General features: G+C 41.0%; 1 protein-coding gene across 4 annotated transcripts in view; it reads right to left on the reverse strand.

Moving 5' to 3' along the window:
• Positions 1-17,111, reverse strand: part of SHISA6 (shisa family member 6) — a 1,483,380-nt gene that overhangs the window by 1,238,434 nt on the left and 227,835 nt on the right. For all 4 annotated transcript variants that reach the window (XM_069654522.1, XM_069654523.1, XM_069654521.1 and 1 more), the window contains exon 3: positions 7,041-7,201. In XM_069654522.1, coding sequence (XP_069510623.1) covers positions 7,041-7,201 — 161 coding nt within the window. The remainder of the gene's footprint in view (positions 1-7,040; positions 7,202-17,111) is intronic.

The following is a 17,111-nucleotide window of genomic DNA, read 5'->3' on the forward strand; positions in this document are numbered from 1 at the left end:
GGATAACAAGAAGTTCATCCTTCTCACAATTTACAGTCTATGAAGATAGAAATGTCGTATGCTGTTCCTGTACACGTAAAAAGAAGTGTGTTTGCATTCATCAGAGGTAGGGTTTAAAGTTTGGTTCCCGCATTTGAAGTAGTTTTATTTTTCATAGCACATATATAAGAGTTGTTAAGTAATCAGCTGGTTGTAAATGTGTTGAGTACCTTAATGTTTTTTTAGACAGTTGAGGATTTCTATTGTTGTATTTTAAAACATTGATTGGCTCTCATTTAGCTCTGAGACATATTTTCATGGTTGGGGACTTTATACATTACTAGTGAGGTTTATCAAAGTTCTCACTGTGACATTGTTGCCATGTGCACTGTTGGGGTAAATCTATAGTGCAAAATTTGGTATACATGCATGTACACTATGTTTTACTTTTCACATGTACATTCTATAGTGCAAACTGAATACATGCTAGCTGGCATGCTGACATGCAAGAAATGTTTTTTTTTATTGTGAACACTATGTGGCATGGTTACATGGTAAGCAGCACTCACAATACAGATGTAACCCTCACAGATATGTGTGTACGTTGGGAAAGATAGAATTGCAATTCTGAATGGTTGTATGCGCACATGGGAAGCAATTTTCCCACATAGAATGAATCCCTGTGGAACATGTGAAATCTGTTGGGGAAGGTTTAATTATAATTGTACATGTTTTGTATAACATACTTGAATGGCATGGAGCACGTACAATGAATCCCTAAGGGGGTGCCAGCCTTATTCTGGTGCATTTCACATTTGCATTCTATAGTGCAAACTGAGTAAATGCTAGCTGGCGTGCTGACATCCTAGCCAGGTGTATTGTGTATGAACACTATGTGGTATGCTTGCATGATACACAGCACTCACAATAGAAATTCAACCCTCCCAGATATGTGTGTATGTTGGAAAGGATATAATTGCAATTCTGAACCGTTGTTAGTATGTGCACATGGTAAGCAATTTTCCTACATCCAATTAATCCATGTGCAACATGGAAATCTGTTGGAGAAGGTTTAATTATAATTGTACACGTTTCGTGCCATGCTTGAATGGCATGAAGCATGTACAATGGATTCCTAAGGAGGTGCCTGCTTTATGCTGCTAAAACAGGTGGAAACCAAAGAGATATCCTACATTTGTATATACAGTGTACAGTCAAAAATAAACATTGGCAAAGGCAAAGGTTTTGGAATATGCGTGAGATGCTGCTATTATTTGTTCAGGTACTTGCACCATTTTGCAAGTGGTATCATCAATTGCCACTTAAAACCTCTATGGGAGTACCTGAGAAATGGATTTCCCATGCCTACTCAAAAGGCAAAACTGGGGGCATTTGTAAGGTTGCTTACTCTTGATGCTAGGTTACTATCTTTAGTGGGATTGATGTCAAAAGACTCAGTGTTGGTCCTGGGAATTCTATAACCTAAGGTGTCGGCCAGTCTAAGGGTTTGCAATAGGAATGGATTACAACAATCCAATAAAGAGCTTTAGAATTCGGCAACCTTTTGCTGTGCAATTTCCATCATCATTAGCAGGTACAGTGAATGTTGAGGGATTATGGGAGTTGTAGTCCACATCATACCGGATGCTGTCGGTTGTGACCCTTTATGTTGTGGTAACAATGCTAATCCATTTCAGCACACATCCTGTATTATTTGTACGGCAGAGAAGAAGGGAGTGGTGTAAATGCAAGTAGTGTTACATCTGTTCTGTCTTTCATATAAATACTTGAAAAAGAGATATGGAGTACAAGGAATGCATTAAAGCATTGGTCATGGAGACTTTTCATTGGGTGTGTCAACACCAACTCATTTTCTTAAATCCTATTTTCAACAGTATATAATGAACGGTAAGCACGGGATGTGTGTCTAATGAAACACACATTCAAAAAGTCAGTAGTTTGGGTTTTTGAGTAGCTAAAGGTAGTAACTGGCTACAGTTGGAAAGTAGGGTAGGGAATTGGTCATATGATGGCAGTACCTGGCAATCGTGTAATATGTGAAGATGAAAGTGCTGGATTTTCCTCTGATTGTTTATTGAAAGGAGTTTAGTGAATGCACAAGATATAAATGAAGTGACAGAACTAAACTTAACTGTGTCCTTTTTATTGCAGCAGCAAACATTAAAAGCGACAAATAAGCATTTAAGTGCTTTGTAGAATGGCTCAAATCTGGCAGATTAGTGTTTCATGTTAATGACTGATGGAGTGAGTGAAAACATATGCCAGGAAAATACATTTTGCATGGATAGTGGAAGTTACTGTGTGTGAATGGGTACATGGATTAATGTGGACCATGAAGGGGTGGACACATAAACAACAATACACTTCAACTATGTGGCACTTTTAAAAGGAAAACTGCCTCCTACCTGTTTTACTAAATATTACTTTTTATCCTATAGTTGGCACTGAATAATCAGTGACTAGCAGAAAGAGTAAAAAGAAGGCATGATGCATAACTTATCTGTTTTTATTTCAGAACTGTAGCTTTATGTGGTCAACATACTGACGTATAGTAGTAGCTCCTAGGCTTTGTGCAATCACTAGTATTTAGATTCCATTTATTCTGTTGCTTAATTACAGTACTTTACTATATTTATTAGACGTATTTATTTATTTGCATGTAGATTTCCCTTGGAGAGTAAATATGAATTTGGTATTTTATTTTATACAGTGTACAGCAAGAATGCCTTCACAGGAATGGACTTCACACCACAGAAGAAAGGGAAATAAGTTGCAGGGGAATCATTTGGTTATGTATTGCAAAGATCATGAATGTAGAAATTCAGAATTTGAGAAAGAGGCCATGTTAACTACAGAAACCAGTGGAAACACATTGATTTTAAGTAAGAGTCGTAATGCACAGTGGTTACCAAAATCATTACAGCAACTGAAGAAACGGGAGAGTTTTTGTTTTTTCTGGAATGGTTCAAGACCTATTGAGGAAGGTTAATTTCAGAAACTCTAGATTCTAGAGATTCTCCCTGGAGGTGTCATTGTGAGCAGCGGGAATCTGCCATATTGCCTGGAGGGCTTTTTGGCCCCAACCATCAGTCATCCCAAATCCTGCCACATTCTGGCTCACCCCTTTCCCACACCACTTATCTCATTCTGCTTTCACAGCTGCTCGGCTTGACCTGCTGCTCTCACGGCGGGCCCACCTCTTCCCTTCTCCATCAATGACCATCGTGGGAAGGAAAAGGGGACTATACATTATTCCCTTCTCTAATTTATTTAATCGTCATTTTCTGTGTATTTTCTTTGCATTTTGGAAGCAGCTATCATGTCATTTCATAACTAAAATGCACATTTGATTGGATCCATCAACATGCAAGTGTGCTAAAAGCGATAAGCCCCATCCATTGCTGGATGGCATTGCTGCCTGGCAATGCTACTGGGGCCCAGGTTGCAGGCCTGAATGAAACCGGCAGTAACCTGGGGTTATTGCTTCATTAAGAAACGCCTGGAGTTGAAGGTGCATTCCTGGTCATGTTCCATGACATAGGGCCTTATCACGAGTTTGGTGATAATCTGGCAGTAAATCCACTGAATTAATGCCAAACTTTATTATCATTCCTGTCACACCAGCCCATAGCATTACGACAGGATTGCGAATGGTGGTAAGGTGGTGTAACTCCGTATTTTTGAAGTCCCTAGGACTCTGGGAAGTTTTGGCATAAAGGTAGAGTTTTTACCTGCAGCTTTTTGGCAGAGGTAAAACTTAAACCTTACCTCCAAAGCCCTAGTACCAGAGTTTGGTAATTCAGCAATTAAGTGACAGTTATGTAGTTATTGACATTTTACTGCAGCACTGTTCTTGTTTTGAGTCCCATGGTGGTGCACAGAGTGTCCGATATGTCTACATATGTCCTAGCTTAATACTCCATCATCACCATCAGTACAGATACTCTAGTTAACAATCATACTGATACTAACCATAATTTATTAAATTAATCACCGTATTAATGTTTAAATCATGATGCAGATTGAATGCACCTGGCATCAATAGGTTTCAGAAATATTTTTTTATGCCGTTTCTTTCGCTATGTAGTCTACTTTTATGAACACCTTAGGGCCCCATTTTTAGCATATATACCTTTCTTATGCAGACTTGGTAAATATACACAATGTGACCTTCCTCTGGGTTCTCAAATGAACCAGTTCTTTCTTTATTTCTTTCTTTCTTTCTTTCTTTCTTTCTTTCTTTCTTTCTTTCCTTCTTTCTTTCTTTCTTTCTTTCTTTCTTTCTTTCTTTCTTTCTCTTTCTTTCCTTCCTTCCTTCGCCTGTTTTTTCAATGTTCATCCATGATTGCTATGTTCATTCTATCTTTCCTTCTTCCTTCCTTCATTTCATCTCTCCACGTTTTCATTTCTTTCCTGCATTCCTACTTTCATTCCATCTAACAGTTGTTCCTTCCTTCAATTAATCTATCCACCTTTGTTTCTATCCCTCGTTCTCTCCCTCTTGTCTTCCTTCCTTCCTTCCTTCCTTCCTTCCTTCCTTCCTTCCTTCCTTCCTTCCTTCCTTCCTTCCTTCCTTCCTTCCTTCCTTCCTTCCTTCCTTCCTTCCTTCCTTCCTTCCTTCCTCCCTCCCTTCCTTCCTTCCTTCCTTCCTTCCCTCCCTCCCGCCTTCCCTTCTTTCTTTCTTTCTTTCTTTCTTTCTTTCTTTCTTTCTTTCTTTCTTTCTTTCTTTCTTTCTCTCTTTCTTTCTCTCTTTCTTTCTTTCTTTCTTTCTTTCTTTCTTCCTTAATGCATACACTTTGAGACGCATCTTTTCAACTGGCTTTCTCAACTTATTTTGTTTTTCATATGAAATGTATTTCTGTTTTACCAGGCAGTTCCTCACTAGTATTTGAATGGTCAGAGAGCTTGTCGACCATTTGCAGAGGCAATGAAGAAATTGTGCACTAGTGCAACTGCAATTAGCACTGGTGCAGTAATCACCCTGGAGCAACAAACACATTATTTCACTGCATTTCTGTACCAGGGCAATGTTTCCCTTAGTTGTAGTCACAGCCCAACTGCGAAAATTAACAGAAATAGCGGGTGGTATTACAAAACTTCTTCCCCAGTGCAAAGCACTACGTCAAGAATTGGCGTATTGCAAAAACACTTTTTTCAATGCATTGTTTAAAAAGTGAGTTGTGATTCTTGCTTTTTGACCAGATATACCCGCACTTGCGAAGCGTCAGAGCTGAACTTGCTTTGGCAAATGTTTTCTATCTACCAATTGGAGCTCTTTGCAATTCTCAAGTAAACCTCAGATGAAGAGCTGTCTAAAGCTCGAAACACGTGTCAGGCTGTTCCTCTTCAAAATAAATTTCATACTTGAACCTTGATTTTGCTAACCTTCTTGGCGCGGTGTGACTGGGACCTGCTCTCGTCTCAACCATTGTTGACAAAGGCATTGTTTCCCTCAGTCGTAGTTATTTTCCCAGGTGGACATTGAAAGCAGATGAGGAACTATTGCCTAATGCTAATTGCACTTCCATCAGTGTAAAGGTTTTGCAATGCTGCAACTTTCTAACAATGACTGCAAGCATGTTCGGGTCCACACGGCGACAACAGCATGTCACTTATATGATATATCACGTGCTTGTTTTGTTTCCTCTGCTGTTATTGCGGGTGATCAATTCCCCAGCATTTGCTCATTTTGTGTAAATTGAAATTGACGAGGTTCATGTTATTATAGTTGTTGGGAGTGTCTGGCCTCCTTTGCATATTTACTGTCTGCTCGCTGGTTGCCTGCCAGATAAGAATGCGCTCCCAGTAGCTGTTCTTTTGATCGATGCAATCAGGAGGGAGTTAATAAGGCTTCTAATTGGGCCTAATAAACAAATGATTTCTGATTAGCCAGCCGCACCACTGTAAAATGAGATTATGTCGCCACAGTGCTACAGAGCTGATTGCTTACATCTGTAAGACGGAACGTTGTTTTTCCTGTAAAATATGAATACAGCAGCATATGTTACATCACAATGCGGTAAAATGAAGCAACCTTACTGGGCTGTGAAATTGCTTTCATCGGTTTGAATGTGATATTGCCAGTACCGAAATTCAGATTGTTGCATTCAAAGATGTGGGTGGTTAGAAAAAGGATGCTTTCACAATATTCTTTCCAGCACTTAATCAATTATTTTCAATGGCGACCCGATTGTTTATCACACTTTTGAGATTTACAAACATTAGTATGTGAACAGAAAATAATAATATCTTATTTAAATGTGTAACATCGTGGATGTCACAGGCATCCACAAATATTCTGGTAATTCTTATACAAAATGTCATCAACTTTTGGCAATATTGTGAGCTCATCTGAAGAGTCTTGATGGCAGTTGCACTTATACAATTATTGCAACAGCCACTCACTCATAAACCCACTTCTCCAGAGCATTTCCCCATAATCAGTACTGGCTACTGCATTACCACACCTTGCTATAGAGATGACTGCCTACTGGCAATGGGTTAGTGATAGGCCTATGCCAACAGGGGAAAACGAATCTCAGAGAAACGAGCGTTGCCGACACTGCCAGGCCTTCCCTCATTTTTGCATACCTAGAATCGGGCACACACAACTATTCACGCACTTGCACTGAAACGTTGTTGGCTTAGCAGGGTATTTTAATGACTGTATGTTCTTCTCCCTCGCCTCCCCCCTTTCTCGCCTCCCTTGTTGTAATGCACTTGCGATAGAGGTAATGCCGTCAGGGCTAGTTTGCTAGTCTTTTTTTTTTTGCTATATCATTTGGAAACTTCAAGACCTAAGAATGTCTCTGTAGTCCCTGATTCCCTTCCCGACTTGGGCCTTGAAGCACTTTGAAGCACTTCACTTGTGCATAAGCACTATACAAATAAACAATTACAATTACAAAATCAATTTCAACTCAGGTTGTTTGCTTGATTCATTACCATGGTGAATATTTTATCGTATCTTCTTGGCTGGGCCAAGTGGCATTCGTGGCCTTTGAGCAATCATGTACATGTATGATAAATCTTACCCGTACCATGGTTGGGCTTAGATGAGCGGACCGGGGTGTAATGGTTCTTCGTGGATGTCCTCACTGGCGTGTTTTCCTTGGGAGAGTGATCTACAGCTGGAATAGCTTCTCGCTCGCAATGTGCAATAGGGATTGGTCCTTGCTGTCTTAAGATGTCAGCCAGGGCCCTGAAACATACAACATTTTCACATTAATTCCAAACCATCTTTTCTTCGCTGGGCATTGCATCCAAGATCACCAATGCAGTCCAAGCAATAACATTGTTTTTTCACATCATTTTAAGGGCAGAGATTAGGGATTTGTAGAATCAACAACTGAAATAGCACTGCTCATTACCTGGACAAGATTTTGACAGAATTACTAACATGGATTGATACATGAACATAAAGTGTGCATTGCAAAAATGATAATTATGAGAGTGTGATCTACCAGAAACCCAGAACTGCTGAATGATGCATTCCACAGATAGCCAATAGCGTTACGTGGGCTAATCAGTGTCAGATGAGGGCTTTATAACTAACACACGACACTATCAATAACTTGTGGTATCTTGTGTTTGCATGTTAACCAGACTTAGTTGGAAGAAACTTAAATCAGACATTATCGTTACATCTTACTGGAGGTTGTCCTCTTATTTTTCCCTTAGATTCTGCATTGGGAGTGCTATCTGTGCGAATGAAGTGTGCGCACATCTGGGCTTTAGGGCATTGCACAAGAACATTTTCCAAAGTCTATAATGACATGCAAGGCTTGCAACTTTAGATCCATGGTTTGCAAATTAGTCTCATCCATATTAATATCGGACTCCCTGAAGATCTGCTTCAATTATGGCTCTCTAGGAACACAGTTGTGCACTCCATACAAATGGACAAATTGTTCCCTGACATATTAAAACAGTCCTTTTCAAATAGATTTCTGAAAGATATGATTCTTCCAATCTAATGGACATTTTCCAAGACGTATTTGTATTTTCACGGTAAACAGCATCCCCAAAAGATTTGCAGTAGCATATCACAAAGGGATAATGTTGCCTTTTGTTGCATACGTTTATATATCTCAAAGAGCATAACATTGGTCTACCTTAAAAAATGCATTTCTGCAAATCGAAGCATAGCAGTTTTCTTAAAACGAGCAATGAATTTTGCAGTTGAAGTCTTCCGAGTTCAGTTCATGATAGTACAAGGAGATTTAGCTTCGAGATTTCATAGTAATGAAACATGTTTGTATTTTAACGGGAGATGGAAATGTTGACTTTGTTACAAAGCTAACATCTTACAAAACCAACCACGTTTACAAATGGACCTGACTCCAGATAAACAAACTTGACTGGAGTAGTTTGAGCTAGTGAAATGGGACCTGTGTACAAGAGGCCAGTGGTGGTAGTGCAGGGTTGCAGGTTGTTTTGCTTTGTAAGGGCTACTCCCCCATTCCTCTAACAGTCTCCTCTCTAAGATCGCCTACCACCTTACAGTACAAAGGCACTCACCCTACAGGCAGCCACCACAGGTCTAGCGATAATCAGATCATTACTAAAAGAGCCACGACTAAGCTCACCTGACCCGAAGTGCTGTAGTCTGTCAGATCGTGAGCTCTTCCCTATGGATATGTTTCTCTGTCAAATCCATAGAAAACAGACTGGAAATCAGAAACCGGGTACTTCTGACTTGGTTATTCCGACCTGCAACCCGTGGGTCTGTAGCTTTTCCATTGATGGATTGAAGAGCTGCTGTCTGCTTTTTCTCTCCCTCGTCCTGTTTTCTCAAAGCTTTCTGCTCTTTCTTGGATCCTGAGCCATGTGTCTTTTCTTTATGTGTCTTTTCTTTATGTGGGTGAGAGAAAGTATAATCTTCATCTCTGTACATGCTTGGTTCGCTGTGTTGCATTTTATCTCTCAGATTATATGAAATTGTTATTCCTCCTTTAGTTTTACCCCTGATCTCTTTTCCAATGTATCCTAGTTTAGGGTTAAAACAATTCTTTCAGAGGATTTTGCTCTGTCACGGTTTCTGCCATGAGCCATATAATCCTCCTCTGCTATACTGGTTAGGTGTGCATTATACTGCATCGTCCCTTTCTTTTGATTTGAGAAGGTAGTTCTTGCTTTGTCATATTTGCTATGGGAGACCTCCAATTTCAATTGCTGTCTGTCTTTTGGTTCAGTTCTGGATCTTTCTCCTGGGCATCTGCCAAAGCAATCCCTACCTAGATAATTAAATATGACTAATATAATGTCTCCAAATTGGAGTTTTCTTATTTTGGTTATTAAGAAGTAAAGCCAGCCTACCTGAAACATCTAATCTAGCAATTCTACTGTTAGGAGTATCATTATTGTCCCTTCTATCATGGGATGGATGCCCCATCTATGTCTAATCCTAATCTAATTGCTACCATTGTCCTTGGGTGTTTATTATTTCTCTCAGGATATCAGATAGTGCTGTAAATGATGGAGTACACACAAGCTCCAAATATAACCAACTAATAAATAACACTCAGCAATCGCCTTGTCCCAATGGTGGACTGAAGCCTAATGACATGATCATGGCCAGTGATCTATGTCGTTCTTGTAGAGTAACCTGAGGAAAAGCTTCCTCTTGTTGACTCAGTTTAGTGGAGTACCATCAGGGTATCTCCTGATGCGTTGCTAAGCATAATCCCATTACTGCTTTGTGGGTATGGCATGGAGGTTATCTGTATTCACTAATTGAAGCATGACCTTGTGCTGGAACAGCTCATATAGCTCCCAACTCCATATCATGTGATTTGCTTGTGTGTGAAAGTACCCCTCAATGTTATATGCTCGCATCTAGTAAAAGCATCAGTATGAATTTGGTTTGGGTGAAATCTGACAGGGCATTCTAGTGTTAATCCCTCTGATGTTAAGGTTCCACATCTAGCAGCATTTTCAGGGCATCTTATATTGCCCCAGACCAATGTTGATGATCTATGTTTTCTAAAACTGTTTCAGAATATTTGTATGGTGCATATTCGTTTTGGTCTGCATCCATTAGTATGCGAAGAGCCAGTGTTTTAATCAATGTTAACCGTGTCTCCTAGGCAGACCTCCTGGTTGTGTCACTGTGCAGTAAAAGTATTCTTCAGACTGATAAACCCAATATCTGTCAGCTATTTATGGACTGTTTGAGGGTATTCATCAGGTATTCCAACATCAATATGTGGTATGTTAGCCATACTAGTGTCTCTTTGTACTAGATGTATTGTTCTGTTACCTAATTATTAAACTTGTAAACTCTATTAGCCCTTCTTTCGTCACTAAAGTGGGAGAGCTTTGAGTGGTAAGGAAAAAACATGTTAAATCTGCGTTCCACCAATCAACCATGTGTGTGTGGCCACTGTCTTAGTAAAACCAACACTGATACTCACAATTGTGATGCTGTGCATTGAAAATCCAAAGGACATGTGAGCTTAGATAGAATAACCTCAAAATAACCCATTAGGTAGAAAGGGTTTACAACTCAGTCAATGTTCCATGGCTTCTGTTGGTATGTAACTAAGAACAATCCAAAAACAAATCTACAGCTATGGATCAAAAAGGATTACAGATAAAGCAATTTAAATCCACCTGGAAGGATTCCTATAGCCCTTCCTCTGTACTTTCATGACTTCACTTATCCTGACTAAAGAATTGCACAGAGCACAACAGGTTATAATATATGGATGTTGTGCCGAAACTAGTACGACGCTAAAATCAGCATTTCAACAAAACATAGACAGTTGAAAGCCTAACCCAACAAAAATACATCATAGTGTCTCTTAAGACGATGGAAAAGAAAAAATATGTATCCCACTTGACAGGCCATCGCAGAGGTAGCAGCTTCGAAATAAGTCTGAGACTGCTCTCAAATGTCCCCAGGCTGTCCATTGGGTAGCCAGTACAGGACAAGCTGCACCCTTCCTGGCCATAGGGCCAGTAAGCTACTGAAACGTATGTATACTGTTAAGGAATAGCCAGGAGGCAAATATAGTTGATACATCAACATAAGGGAGCAGTTTAAACAAACTACAAAAGCAATGAAAATGATATAGAAAGCAAATGCCAATATGGGCCAAATCACCTTTATGTGTGCATGCAAATTGTTTTCAAGTATGGTGGGGTGGGTAAAAATTGGCACCACCAACATTCCCACTCCGCCATACTACAAGTATGTCCCTCTAGTGGTATTTACTTCCAACATCATACTGGAGGTAAATCCTCCAACTGCCCACCGAAAAAAATTGCAAAATCACAGAATTACAGCAGCAGAATTACTGCAGTGGTAATTCCACCAAAAAAGCCCCATAGAGTCCAATGGAATCATATACAAATGGGAATTTACACCACCACCACCACTTGTAATCCGGCGGTAATTCCTCCAGACTAAGTGTTGGTAACAGTAATTCAGTTGGGTAGTGTTCCAGAGGATATACTTACGGAATGCCACCCAACGCGTAATGAGGCCCACAGAAAGTTAAATTGCAAGTGTTACAAGCCCACATTTTATATTTTAAGATGTCTTATAAGTAACCTTCATATTATAGCGATTGATTAGCACAGCAAAAATACTTGAACTACTCAACTTGTCCACACAGTAGTCCATATGTTTGATATTTCATGTTAGTTTTATTTATATCCTGTTCTTTATTTGTCTTTCCTTTACACATGGCAAGTATGACCAATAGTCACGTGAGATGGTATGAATGTCACATTTACATTTCTCTGATTGTTTATACATCTTGATATTCATTGTTTTCTGGTTTCCTACACAATATAGATTGAGATGAACCATTTAGTAACCTCCATTTAGTTGTAATTGGAAATGTGGATTTTGGAATGCTAGCAATTTGCCCAACCTTTTCACATAAGATGGCTGAAAGATCATATGATAAGGATGTCTACACCTACACATCAGTTTTATGAGGTCTAAGCTGATGTATAACAATTCCTTGTATTCCATTACAACTCGTCTTACCTCTTTGTTCCTTCACACCCCCAGGTCCCAATTTGCCATCCTTCAGTCGGTTCACCATGTTCTTGAGTCTACTCTTGAGCTTACTTCACTTGCATCTAAACTAAACTACACCTAAGATCAAGGAAGGTAATTAACATTTGCACGCTGACAGTGTCATGAAGTCATTCTATGCCGGTGCATCTCTGTTGCATGGTTACAAGCTCCATATTGTAGAACACATTTCAACAATAAATTTGAAGCCCCACCAAATGAAGCTGCTAATACATATTTATATTCTGTATTATGATGAATTAAGTAATGGAGTCCGCTTTAAAACTACAAACAACACTGGAAATGATTGATGCTACTACCAAGCTCTTTAACCGTTGCGTATATAGTTCATTTGGGAATGCATTTATCAAATATGTACCATTGAATGCCAGTACAGACAGTATTTACTCAATCCATTTACCAATGTCATTACTTGCTGGCTGTATTGTGCATGTTTTGGCAAACATCTGATTGCTCTCCGTCAATATTCAATTGCTAATTTGCAGAAAGTTCAGAAATAGCAACAACGCTCAACAGCAGCTGCCTTCAAGTGGGAAAATGAAAAACGTCTCCTAAGCAATGAAGCCTGTTTAATTATCATGATGTTGTGATGTGTTCAGTGAGAGTCCTTATTGGGTTCCCTACAGGCAATCTTGAATTGGATACTGTGCATGGATAAGAAGCACTTCAGAGCATGATGTGTCTTTGATCCATATGCAGCGCTCCTTTCAATATAAAGAATTCAACCATGCTTTGGAGTAGCTGTGTGCTATACATTACACAGTAGTCTGGCCAAAATGCTCTTGCCTTGTGAAGAAAGTGTATAACTTTGCATGCACTCATATGCCTGTCATTGTGTCTCATTTCTACCTTGGGTCGTATTATCTAAATCCTGGGATGCACCTGGTGAAGGGCAAACATGTTCCATAAGGAAAATCCTGGAGCTTCGTGATCCATCATCAATAAAGAAATGTTCTCATGAGAACACATGTAGGACTTGAAAGAGTTGTAGGATTGTTCTCATGCTGCTTCTATAATGTGACCCTTGCTAATCTGCCAGCGCTGTGGACCACTATCCAAATGAGGCGGTTCCCTTCATGTACATATTAGGTGATGCATTCAGTATTTGAGAACGGAGTCCTTTTGAAATACAAAAGAATGTCCCCTGCAGTGCAAATTGCACCTTATGGGATGCACACCAAGGCGGACATTAGGCAATGCCTCTGGTGTAATTTGTTAAAAAATCTATACTTTGGCTATTGAAGAATATTGGTCATTTTCTAAGCACAGATCAAGTTAATTTTCTGTTCACAAATAACACCTACCACTCCATCTCCCCTGCTATCTTGCCACCTCCATGTTTGTCTCTTTACATGCCTTTGCCTCTGCCTACTTGAGCCATTAGCTGCTTTCTGATCCCTGAGGCTTGCCTTCACTTTTATGCATTAGCTCTCTTGCTATAGCTTTCACTTTAGTGACTTGCATATCATCCCTTAATCTCACCATGTGCCTCTGAGGGGCTCTGCTTGTGACATCCTCCTTAGATTGTTTCTCCCATGCTGAATGTCGCCCTTCCAGCTGAGCTAATTCAAGGTAGTTACCCCAGGAATCTTGTGTTTTGCCTCGCAGCGCTCCTCCCCAGATCCTGCTTCACTGTAACCTTGTGGATTAGTCCGCATGGCAGGTCAGACCTAAAGATGCCACCTTCATACCTTCTGTCCCCTCAAATTGCTTTATTTCCTGTTTCAAGGTTCATGGACAAGCCATTGCTGTCTATGGTTTTGCATAGGCAAACAAGGAGAAGTCCACGTTGTGTACATGGGTGTGTACATGGTTAACCATTGATATGCATAAGCTTGGTCTAATGGTGCCCATGATAATAGGGACATACATGGTTGTCCCAGATCCTGAAGTTTGAATAACCAGTGGTAGACTTTATATTTACTGTGTCTGTTTATCCTTTGTTCATTTTACCTATTGTTGAGGAGTATACACCTATGGGGCATTACAAAACCATTGGAGAGTACATCCAGGGCCCTGAATGCGCATGAAAATACAAGCTGTGAAAGTCCTTATAACATGAGCATACAGCATTAAGGCCAGCAGCCCTACCCACAGATACCCAAAAGAGATTCCCCTATGAAGGCCCAACCAAGCATGAGCAGCTATGCCTTAGGCCATGCCTTAGAGAACCATAGCATATACACCGTATAGCTGAACATAACCCCATTCCATAGAAACCACAGCTGCATTTAGCATCAATTAGGGAAATATAAAAGATGTTAGTAATAATAATGAATGACAGTAGCACTTTGAACTAAACTGAGCACACAGTACATTTAGGCCTAGAAATCTAGTTAGCCGTCACTCAAGGATGGCAATCCTCACCCCCACAGCAGAAATCATTAACCAAACCTTTGCAAGGAAGCAAACACACATCTCAACTGTAACTTTTTAGAGCACATAGTTAAATGCTGTAAAGTGATTGGCTAAAACAAGGGAGGTGAACCAGTTACCAAGCTCAAGATGCATTGTGAGGTCATGAGAGCAACAAATAAATAGCAGACCCCAGTGCTAGAAGGACCGAACACTGCATATGGATTGGTCAAAATATATCGGTCTAGTTGAGTTCCCAGACAATCATTCGAAAGACATACAACAATATGTGTTCCTGAACAGTATCTCAAAATGTAATACAACGAAGGTGATAAGCTTGTAAGAGCAGAGCAATAACTGGTGGAAGATATGCCTTTCAAGACAAAGGCCCTCATTACGACCCTGGCGGAAATCGAAAAACGATGGCGGAAATGCAATACCGCCATCGAATAGCGCTCGGTGCGATTATGACCCGTCACCGTAAAGTACGATGCCATTAGCGACACCGTAGTGAACGCCAACGCTAACTGCACCAAGTACGCGCACGCGCGCCATGCGAAACCGTAATTACCACCATGGCGCAACGGTACGCAAATTCTGACCCTAGCGGACATTTACCTAACGCCATCAAGCATGGCGGAAAGTACCATTCCGCCATGGTGAGAAGTACGGCATCGCGAACCAACCGTAAATGGCCCTACTGAGTGCCTGTACACCACTCCCTGGCCACATTGCACAACTCCTCGTAGGTGCAATTAAGTCACACAATGCAACCAGTGAAATGTACAAGTCACCCATGCATGCCAACGAACAAATGAATGTAGGGGCTCCAAGTGCCTTGTGAGTGGCCATCCATATTTGCCATGTCACCATTGCCGTACTGATGCAGCACAGGCATGTGAAGGTTCAAGTACAGCAACATGAACTGAAATATGAGACAAACAAAAACAGGCCCCCCATCGCTTGACACCAGTGTAAGGCAACATTCAAAGCAGTATCCTGAGTGAGACTGCACCAGCCCTGTACTCCTGCCAGTAAACAAACCAACCATCAGCATAAGCATGTACCACACAAGTTGGCAGAGTGACTGAGCAGCCAGGCTCATCTCAAGAGGGGCCAATGGGAGCTGCAGGGCACAGATGGCACGAATACAGAAGCTATTCCAATGGACATGACCTCAGTCTCCCTCCAAGAAACGCACGCAAACACAGGCACCTGTGACCAGCCATATTCTGATAATCACATCATTCCACCAATCCACCTGGCTGACCGGCATCTGTTACACAAGAGCTAATCCCCCGCCCCTGAGCATGACATCATTAAAACAGTCATAATGGCAGCCCCTATCCCTGACCTCACTGGGCTTCGTAGGCAAACGCGCCCAGTACAGTACCACGCAACTATACTCAGAAGCCGGAACCCAATGCAGATCTTCTCACAATACATCGCCCCACAAATAGGAATATGCTACATTACTTGCAAAGAAGAACGCTACACGGTTAATATCAGAATAGAAATTTAATGCACAACAAAATCACCAAGCCCATACAGCTATTAGGTCATGAACTCCAAAATATATTTCACTATTGTGGGCTGCATCCGCAATAACTGACCAGCCTCTTCTTGTGTGACGCCCTGTACCTTCATGGTACACAGAGGCTACATTCACGTTCAAAAAGGCAACATGGAAGCGCCTAGAACCGCAGGGCCGTCCCATTAGGTAGGCACTAGTCCAGCTGAAAGGTCGATATGTTGCTCCTAGCCACTAGTACTGCGTAAGGGCATGTGGCCCATTGGCGATCGTCCCATAAGATCGTAATGGTGCTCCACTGATTAACACGAAGCAGCAGGTGTCGGGAGTAAAAGCCATCTGCAGGAGTGGCATACAGATGGCAGCGGCAAAAGGGGAGGAGATACCTGTCACCCAAATGAAATGAATAAGATTAGTATGGGCATCAGAACTTCATTTGATTTACTCACTTCAATGATCACACTAAATCCACAGCCATATGCATGCTAGCCCACTCAAAAGGATTATTCCCACCCAAAAATCACTTGCGAATCATAACTATATAAATCTTGGTGAAAACACTATTACAAACGAGTGTTTGTGTGCATGCGTCTGTTAAAACAGAATCCATTAGATGGGATTAGTAACGTGCATAGACACAAGTGTTTGAATACGTCGAGACAGGGAGGGTTCAACAAGGGCAGATAGACGATGGTCCCACTATGGCAGCCCTGCATCACATAGCGCAGGGGAAGTGGATAGATTCCAAAAAGCCATGTACATGGCAAACTCTCCATTAAATCATCTGTCCATGCATCCATACATCATTCCCTCATCCCGGTATGAAAACGCCTGATTATTTACTCACATAACATGTGAAATTTCCATTGAGTCTGTGCGCAATGCAGTCTGCAAAATCCACTGTGCTCCAGCCCGGAATTCCAGTGTTGTGAAGTAACATGTATTTGGGAACGTCCGGCCTTATCGTCCACTACGCTATTGCGCATCCCATACTATTCATGTCAATCATTGCATTCTCGCCATGGCCCCTGTCCGAAGGACATTAAACAATAGAACTTTATATCTGCAGTCAGACCTGTGGGCGTCTCCTCGCCGCTAGCTGAAAACCGAAAGCGCTGTCCTTCGAATTCCTCATTTGCAACATCACGTCGAAAAGGCATCTGTGACCGCTCG

Source organism: Ambystoma mexicanum, chromosome 3q, assembly GCF_040938575.1.
Source record: "Ambystoma mexicanum isolate Mex_15411 chromosome 3q, UKY_AmexF1_1, whole genome shotgun sequence".
NCBI classification, from domain to species: Eukaryota; Metazoa; Chordata; class Amphibia; order Caudata; family Ambystomatidae; genus Ambystoma; species Ambystoma mexicanum.